This window comes from Egretta garzetta, unplaced genomic scaffold (genome assembly GCF_000687185.1).
Source record: "Egretta garzetta isolate BGI_Z169 unplaced genomic scaffold, ASM68718v1 scaffold260, whole genome shotgun sequence".
Lineage (NCBI taxonomy): Eukaryota > Metazoa > Chordata > Aves > Pelecaniformes > Ardeidae > Egretta > Egretta garzetta.
The window spans coordinates 1,933,066-1,942,578 of NW_009258662.1; the positions used below are offsets into that span (position 1 = coordinate 1,933,066).

General features: G+C 45.7%; 1 protein-coding gene across 1 annotated transcript in view; it reads left to right on the forward strand.

Annotated features, from left to right (window-relative positions):
- PLXNA4 (plexin A4) overlaps positions 1-9,513 on the forward strand; it is a 454,140-nt gene that overhangs the window by 438,942 nt on the left and 5,685 nt on the right. Inside the window, exons 28-29 of the mRNA XM_009648415.1 lie at positions 1,409-1,578; positions 4,248-4,460. Of these exons, the coding sequence (XP_009646710.1) occupies positions 1,409-1,578; positions 4,248-4,460 (383 nt within the window). The remainder of the gene's footprint in view (positions 1-1,408; positions 1,579-4,247; positions 4,461-9,513) is intronic.

Here is a 9,513-nt window from a genome sequence, read left to right on the forward strand (position 1 = left end):
GGAGAGAGTGCAATTGCTGGTAATACAATCCCAGGGAATACTTAGTTAAACTGACAATGACTTTTATTCTGGTAAATCCCTGACCTCTGAGACTTAGAGTTTCTTGCCTAAAAGCCTCAGAGGTTTTCTTTGTGTTTGTGTGGGTGAGCATGCAGAGAAATAATTCCCTCCAGAAACTGAACCTGAGGGCAGCTCTTCCATGTCAGATCCCCCTCCGGGGTCCTTTCTGAGTCAGACATGTGCTGCAGGGATTTATTCACCCTGTAGGAGTTCACACAAGCAAAAGGTACCCCTGTTTGTTTCCCGAAGGATAAATCAAGTGGTGAATCAGAAAGAGACACCAGCTTTCTAATTAGGCATTTGTTAGCGCTATGTAAACTTGAGCCACTCTGGTGGAACCTGGTGCTTCGTTTCTAGTAAGGAGAATTTATTTCCTGAGTCTGCAGAGAAAGGGGAGGGGTTTATTTTTCAGAAGAGGAAATCTTGCATATCAGGAAACATTTGTTGGAGATCTGATTGCTTTTTGGTTATTTTAGCAGCTGTATGGTTTGTTCAGATACAAACGCCTATGAAGCTCTGGTGGCAGAGCAGAGGTTCAAACACGGGCTAGAGCTCTCCATTCAGCAGGGATAGCGTGCCTTGCCTGGTTCATCCCCAAACCCAGCCTGCAGCTCATCTGATTATCACAGCTCCTCAACTGCCCCCTTCTCCAGGCTTGGTCACCCTTTGGTATTCCAGCTCTTCACCTTCTTGCTAAAGGTCAACTGTTGTCACCGGCTTGTCCAGGGTGGTTCTCCAAGCACAGGATCTGGGATTCTCCTTCCAGGGGAGCATAAAGAGACCTCTGCAGTCTCTGCAGTGGACATTACTGAGGTCTGCAGAGCAGTACCTGACACATCCATGCATTTCTTCTAGGGTTTGCCTCAGTCCCATGCCAATGGGTAGTAAAAAATGAGGAGGCCTCTTGGGGATTAAGAGGAAGTTTGTGTTGTTTATTATACTACTCACACATAAAACAGCCATGTCTCTGCAGGCACTCTTGTCCCATTTGTCTCAATGAAACCTTCTGCTCTGCTCTACAGCTATCTGACTCCTATTCCCAGCTTAAGAATTGGCCCTGGATGAAAGCCATCATAGAAAATGGCTACGTTTTGTCTCATACATGCACTAAAGCAGTTGAGGGTAGGACTCAAATAAGAGAAACTTCAGTGGAAACCTGCTTAAAGACATCTGTATTGAAATTTCCAACTCATGTCGCCTGTAACAGATATTAGACATCTCTCACTTTTTCAATCGCACGTTCTGGGCCTGATTCACAGACATACTCGGTTTTCAGTGGAGTACCAAAACTCAATATCCTCTTCCCACTGGGTATCTCACATTCTTCTCTCCTTCCTTCTGCCAACAGGGGACCCTCCAGAAATTTGTAGATGACCTCTTTGAGACCATCTTCAGCACTGCTCACCGTGGCAGTGCGCTTCCCCTGGCTATCAAATATATGTTCGACTTCTTGGATGAGCAGGCTGACAAGCACAACATCCATGACCCCCACGTGCGGCACACCTGGAAAAGCAATTGGTAAGTGAGACACCCATCCCAGTACAGTTCAGTACCAGGTCCTGGTCTGGAAAGAGAGAAGAGGGACTTGTGGTCTGGGATCTGGCTGCTGGGAGGCTGAGGAGCTTGCTGTGGTGTTCAGAGCAGCAGGGTCAGTCTTCCCAAGCCTATAGGGAAGTCACAAGATCCCAGAATCCAAAGGATGCTCTGAAGGATAGAGTGCTTTGGCTAAACAGGTCCCAATTTTCCCTGTATTGCATGGGGATGGCAGTATTTATGAGGTACCTCAGGAGGATATAGGAGGGAAAATGGTGATGTATTTAGCTGCTGCAGTGTCCCAGCCCATAGGAATGTCTAGGGAGGCACGGGAGAGCATTCAGCACAACTGTCTTCATCTAGACTGGGTGTCTGAATTCCCCCTATAGTCAGAAGGGGGGTAGAGCTCCATTTATTTGCCCACACATAGGCCTCTAGTGCCATGTGAGATATTTTAAGGTATCGCAGACATCCACAGGGGATGTGCAGCACCCACAGGAGACTTGTACGCTCCTGGGCTCTCAGCTGGAGGCCAGGAGAGCATCCCAAATGCTGCTATGCACTTAAAGGATCTGGAGCTGGATGTGAGTCTCCTTCAGAGCGAGTGACAAAGTCTGACATCAGCCCCCTGCTCTAGCTGCTGGGTAGCAGCCCCTCTTCGTACGTGTAATGGGACAGCGGGGAAAAAACAGGACCGGTGGAGAGAAAAGATCTCTGTGGCTCCTCTCCGCTGAGTCTCCCTGTTGGAAAGAGTCCCCTGGGGAATTGCTCCCTCCTCTTCTCCTGTGCAAATAGAGGGACTATAAAAGGAACGGCAGAGGAGAGCCATGGGGCTCCCAGCTCATGCATTTTTTCCTTTTACCAGCCATGCTGATGGCAGATCGTCACAGCGCAGTGACATAAAAAAAGAAACCCCATGCACCAAAGAGGCTTTCAACTAATGAAACATTAGCATATTATTAACATTATCTGCGGCACTAATCTAAGGCTGATTGCAGCCACTCAGACTAAATGAGCAGGAGGTTTATTTAAGAGGGGAGGGGGGAAGGCAGAGTGTGTGTGTATGTGGGAAAAGGGGCAGTATGAAGAAATCTGTTCAATCAGATTAAATTAACTCAAAGTCACATCATGGGCTTCATTATTCCCAGCTAGGGACATCGTCCCCCCAGCCCCTCCCCACACCCGTGCACACACTCAGGCACGCCTACCTGCACGCTCTTCTCGTCCTCGCTGTGGCTGTGTTTGCCATCCAAACACCTGCAGAAGTTCTGCACAGTTCACTCATCCACCTCATCTCCCAAAAGGTGAACCCTCCATTCCCAGCTTAAAATGTTTCCCTCCCACAACTCCCATCAGCTTTCATTGCCAGCATCTCCTGCTTCTCCTGACCTTCTGCCCCTTCCTTGGAGGCTGCTTGGCTGTTAGGATTACCTGTGTGAGGTTTTCCTTGCATTTCCTCTCTGATTTTGATGGCTCATGAGAACACACAATGGTTTAGGAAAACGTGGTGTCATCTCTCTGTCAGGGCATGCTAAACTGCCTGCTGTTAACCAAAAAATATCAGACCTGGAGATTAATTTTTTATGGTGCTGTGAACACATGGGGGTAACGAGCAAATGGAAGGAACTGAGGAACTGGGGAGTTTAGCCTGAACATCAGGTGAATTTGTTCAGCTGAAGAATAACTTCCTCTTGGGAAGGTGCAGACACTGAAGGTAGACTTAACAGTCCACCTGACAGAGAGACAAGAGTCTGACTCTGTGATCAATGACACATCACAGCTCCTAGGCCACGCTCATATGAATGCATTTACCCTGACAAAAAGGCTTGAGGCAAAGGCTGGAGGTAGATACCTGAGGGCATCTCATACAAACGAACTGCTCTTTTGAGAAAAAGGTGGGGGGGGGAGGGGAGGGGAATGGCTTTGGATTGCAATTGGAATAACATTTCCATGGCTAGGGCAGACATAGTTTCATTTCAAAGGTTGCAACACTTGTTTCCCAGTTCCTTTCTTCCCTTGAGGCAGCAGGGTTTTCCCTGTCACGTAACAACTGCTTCATGCCTGGTGTGCTGGGATCATAAGTGGTGCTTGGGCTTAAGCTGTGGAGCGTGACAGTACACGGTGTCCGCAGCACGCAGTACATGCCACTAACATGCCTAGTCTCAACCTGGGAGCTCTGTCTACCTCTCTTCCCATGGCTTTGCAATGAGGGCTAAAAGCCAAGTCCCTCAACGACAACTGTTCACCATAAATGTTGAGGATGCAATGCCTATCCTCATCTGATGAAGCAGCCAACGGGTGCAACTTTACATTGCAACCTAACATGGGGAAGTCAGAAGTAATTTTCATCACCTCAGTTATACTCCCATTAATTTATGTGCAACTTCAATAAAATGGCATTGACTTTAAGGCTGACAAAATCTGGCTTGTAAGGATAACAGGGACAAAAGCCGCTCCCAAGGTGACTCCACTGCTATCCCTAGAGCCCTTTAGGGGAGCAATTTGTAGTGTATCAAAGCTTATCCCAGAATCCTTATCTCCACACCATGACCATTGATTTCCATCCACATTTACCACTGTAACCTTACACAACAAAGCCTGTGAACTCTGCACTGACTGACTCACCTCTTCCACCCCTCCTACCCCTCTTGCAGCCTGCCGTTACGGTTCTGGGTTAACATGATCAAGAACCCGCAGTTTGTCTTCGACATCCACAAGAACAGCATCACAGATGCCTGCCTCTCCGTAGTGGCTCAGACTTTCATGGACTCCTGTTCAACCTCAGAACACCGTCTGGGCAAAGACTCACCCTCTAACAAGCTTCTCTACGCCAAGGACATCCCTAGCTACAAAAACTGGGTGGAAAGGTGAGTTGTAGCTCAAGAAATAGGAATGACATAAGCAAGCGATACAATGGATGGAGGTAGAAGGCATCATCAGTGTTGCCTTTGGTAGCTGTGTCCAGGCTTCTTTCTTTGGTTATTGCCTAAGTAGAAAGCTCTGTGTTAATCTTTTATTCCTACATGCCTTGCAGCAAGAGGTGGAAATTTAATTAGAGGTGTGAACTGAAGGTGTTTGCCATCATTGTTTCTCTTGAGGAGAAACTGTTGAGAAGTGATAGAGGGTGGAAGGAAGGGGAGGTGATGTGTTTGAGTCCTGTGAAGTACGTGGGCTTCTAAGTCTTTCCACACAGACCAGAAGTGGTTTGTTGTTCTTGGCATCATTGTGACAGTCCCCACACTATCTCAGTCCCAAGGTTCATACAATTGTCTGCCCTTATTCTGAGCCCAGTAGCTTTCCTTGGAGGCTCTTCTGTGAATGAGATGCCATAGGATTGACAGGCTGGTGACTGAAGCTCTTGCAGGTATTTTCTGAAAGGTCAGAGGTCTTTCCAAGCATTTTATCCACATCTGCAAGACCCGTAGCTGTGCTGTTCAGGCTACTGCACTGAAAGTCAGTGTCTGGCAAAGCTACTCTACAGGGAATACAACCAAGACAGCTATTGCCTCGGTTTCTGCAAGATTTTCCACGGGAGAGCAAGCCTTGCAGAAGTTGATCCGTGCTTTGTTTTCCAATATGCTACGCTTGCCTGGTGTTATTGACAGATTTGGGAACTGCACAGATGGAGAATGATTACTACTCTGTAAATACAAGGATGGGTTTATCTTACAGATCATTCCTGTACAGTGCCATCCAGTTTTAAGCCATGATTTGTCTGGATGACTTCATGTAGGCACTGTCTAAAATTGATACTACACCGGTTATATGAGACCTCTGCCACAGCAGGCACACTGCGCTGTAAACCATGGTATTTCCTTTGGTAGGGATGCTTTTCTCTCATTATGTGAAAAGAGCATGGATGATCAAAGAGCTCTGTCCCCAAGTCGGCATGAGGTGACATTTTTTACAATAATGCTCCCATTGGTCTCTGATTTGTCTGGACAATTATTTTTAGATGTGGTTAAACACTTCTGCAAATGTCGTTTCTAGGCAACCTGTAAGGCTCTTACAAGCTACCTTGCTTAATTATGACCTACTTCTGGTACCGTGTCCAACTTTCTTAGTATGTATTGAGGTTGATTGTTGGATTGACCTGGATATGGGGAGAGAGGTGTCTGAGATTCATTTAGAAATCAAGTTTGCACCAACAGTGACCCAAAGTTCTCATACTCTAGTGGTGTCTTAGGAACCTTGCGCGGAGTGGGTGGTTGGTTTCTGTGAACACTTTGTTTTACACATGACTCTGGTTGGTTTTTTGTCATACTCTAGTGGTGTCTTAGGAACCTTGTGCGGAGTGGGTGGTTGGTTTCTGTGAACAAATACTTTGTTTTACACATGACTCTGGTTGGTTTTTTATCTTTAGAGAAGATACATTTGAGTGACAAACTGAGGTACATAGATGGAGAGCAGGGTATATCCTCATGCAACACCTTTTTTCCTGGGTACACAGAAGGCTGCTGTTTCCATTTGTTTTTTTCCAGTACTGATTTCACCTTACAACTTTTTGGAGCTAAATCCTGTTGCCCAGTGATCTTCAGCAATAGGTGCTGCATTTCCCTGGAAGTTTTCCCGAACAACTGGGTTTGCAAATGAGGTACATAACACCTCCTGCTGCTAGTAAACAGCACTGGATTTCTGTACCCAGCATGTGCTGCGTTGTTATCCGCACTGATGTCTGACAATTTGAACTGAAGCCCAAGGGGAGGCTGCGGGTTTTGGAATATGGTTAGAGCTTCTGTCCTGCTTATATTTTTATGTGTCAGTTCCACTGACTCAAGGAACCTGGATGCTGCAGAAGATCAAAGAAAAAACACCATGTGTCAGTTCCACTGACTCAAGGCAGTGGCACCTGGATGCTGCAGAAGATCAAAGAAAAAACACATCAAGGATGAATAAAATATAATTTCAGTTCTACCCTGAATACCTTTTCTCCATTCTGCAACTGTACTTTGAGGGGGTTATTCCAAATCCAAAGGCTGGTTGGAGCTGTTTCTGTAGTCAGCATCAGCTGGAGACAGTATCCTTCAAGACCACTAGACTTCTTCAAAAAGCAAATCATACGATAAAAAGAATTTCAGTTGGGGAGTTTAAGAAGTGGTTGAGTAAATCAGAAGAACCTGAAATCAAATGAACTTCTTTGATGAAGAAGAAACTGTAAGAGGGCAATTAGGCAGTGGTAGATTGTGACCCTACCTGAAGGTGCTCTCCCGTCTTTTAACAGGCCTGTTGAAATAGTAGCTGAACTGGGTTACTCCAAGCCTTCCCTTTGCAACTCCTCATTTCTGAGCATGGAGTGTGCTTTTAGGAGTCATGAAAATCAAAGCAGGGAATGACCTTGGCGCAAGAAGCAGGCACAGGTGAAAGTACATACTTCCAATCCTTCAAAGATTAGTTTTCTACCTCTTTAGAGTGTGAATGCACATTGGGAAGGGAATAGCTACAGATTCTGGCCTGATCAATGGTCTACCTCCACATGGTAGTCAACTAGGAGTTTGATTTCAACAGTGCTTTTTTAACACTGTTGGAAGCAGAGGTGGACTTTGCCTGCTGAAACAAACCCACTGAGAAATCCTGACTTTTGGGAAAAACAGGTTCAGCATTCAAATTACACACCCAGGGCTCTTTCACTGTGAAAACACATAGCTAAAAAGTATCTAGGTGCAGCCACAAGTTGGGTTTCCTGCAGCAGAAGATGAGGCCTGACTGAGGCAGGAGAATTAACCCAGGAAATGAGGACAGACTATTTGGCTTTTATTGAAGCCATGAGGAGCCAGACTAGTTCTAAAACAAGGTGGAGGCTTTTCAATTATCATTATCTGAGTCTTTTGAATAAAGGGGAAAAGAATGGGAATGGTAGACCAGATTCTCATCTGACTTTTGTTAGTAAAACTCCATAGGCTTTGCTGAATTTACATTAGAGCAGCTTCTGATCTGCATCTTTTCAAGTTTACTTCAAATGTCCCCTTTGAGCCTAGAAATCTGGAGAACTTGGGAGCATTTGATGCAATCCCCAAGCAATACAAAGGGGAGCCTGTTCTAATTGGGACTGTCTCATTAGCATTCAACACCACACTGAAAAGATGACAAAGGGCTGTGGCTGACCTTTCATTTCTCTCCATGCTGCCAAGCTTATGATAACACTTGTTTGAACTTCATTAACACCGTTTAATTGCCTGCATCACAATCAATACGATGTTTCCCTACCGAAGCCTGTCATGGAGGTAGGGATGTAGGAAACTGAAAAGGGGCTGAGCACAAAAAGCTGTAACCAAAGAGTTTTTCCACTGCACACCAGTGCCCAAAATACCTGCAGTTTTGCGAGAAGAGGAACCGGTGCTTTTTTCTCATCCCTGCAGGGACTTGGTCTCCTTTTGGCTACTTATTGTGCATTAAAAATAACCCCTCAAAGAAAAGCTGAAAGTCAATGGAGACGTTGCAAATATTCTTAACACCTTGAGAATCTTCCAATGAAGAACATTCAAACTAGGCTTGCCAAGTTCGTGACTAAAAGAGGTTTAAAGTGACCTGATCTGTGGGATGCAGAATTACCACATCTGCAGTTTATTATGTTAACCTGGTTACAAACACTACCTGACCTAGCTGTTGGTACCCAGGTCCTGGGTCCGTAATCTCATCTATTTTCTTTTCCTTAAGCAACTATGATTTGCGTAGTGTAAGCCTTTAGATGCCAAGGTCTTAAGCTTAACAGAAAATGCTGTGGGACTATGTTTGGAGCATGCAGAATGGACAGTCTCTCCCCATTCAGGATCTAACCTACATCACTTATCCGCCCGTGGTTCCAGGACCCTGTACTCAATAGATGGTCTCTTCCAGTGCAGTGCTTGTGATGCCTGGTGGCCACTTTGCAGCTAACTTTAGAAAGGAAGACAAATTGGACTAGATTAGTACAACAACAATTATATGCAACATGCACCCTAACATTGTAAATTATTGAGGTTTTAAATAGAAACATTGGGGTGACTTCAAGGGCTTTAAAAGAGAACATCAAATACACAGGTACAAATCCTGGCTCTACTTTAAAAAATGCAGTCTTTTGTGTCTGCTTTCCCTGCCAGAAAGAAGGCTCAAGATATAGCATACCAAGGGCTAAGGTAGGGGGCTGTTGTCAGGAGAGATAATATAAACTGGTGTTGGAAGGGGCCTCAGGAGGTCAACCCAGCCAGCTGCTGCCTCAGGGCAGGATCAGCTCTGTCTAAAGCCTTCCTGACAGATGCTTGTCTACCCCTTTCTTAAAGGCCTCCAACGACAGAGGCTCTGCTCTCCTCAGGCAATCCCTTCCTGCGCTTCCCTGTCCTTCCCATCAGAGAGTTTTCCCTGATGGCCAGCCAAAAATCTCCCTGGCTGTAATTAAAGCCCATGCCGTCTCATCGTATCCCCAGGGACATGGGGTACAGCTCATTCCCCACCTCTCTGCTGCAGCCTTTGGTGTATCTGAAGACTGTTCACTTGTCTTTCTTCACCTTTAGTCTCCAAAAAGCTCCTAATATTTTCTCATCGCAGTAACATCCTGCTCTTGCATAGTGCAGTTTTCAGCAGGCAAGATGAAAATGTGTCCATATGCAGAGAGTACGACCTCAGACCCACACATCTCTGCACTGAGATGATGCTGGATGATAACTTTTCCCAGAGAAACTACCCGTTTACCGATTCACTCTTCAGCCACTGACTCAGTGCTGCCCACCCATGCTCTGCCGTTTATTCTGAGATGAAAAACAGCAGGAAAAGCCATACACATGCAAAATAAAATCATTTCCCTAGCTAGGAGATGCATACATAGATAGAAACGTTCCCTCAAGCTCTTCAAGGCAAATCTCTGGAAGAACTGACATATCTTCAGCTAACTTTGGGGCTGGTATCTTTTGCTTAGCTGTCATGCTATTACTGCCAAATCAGTGTCCA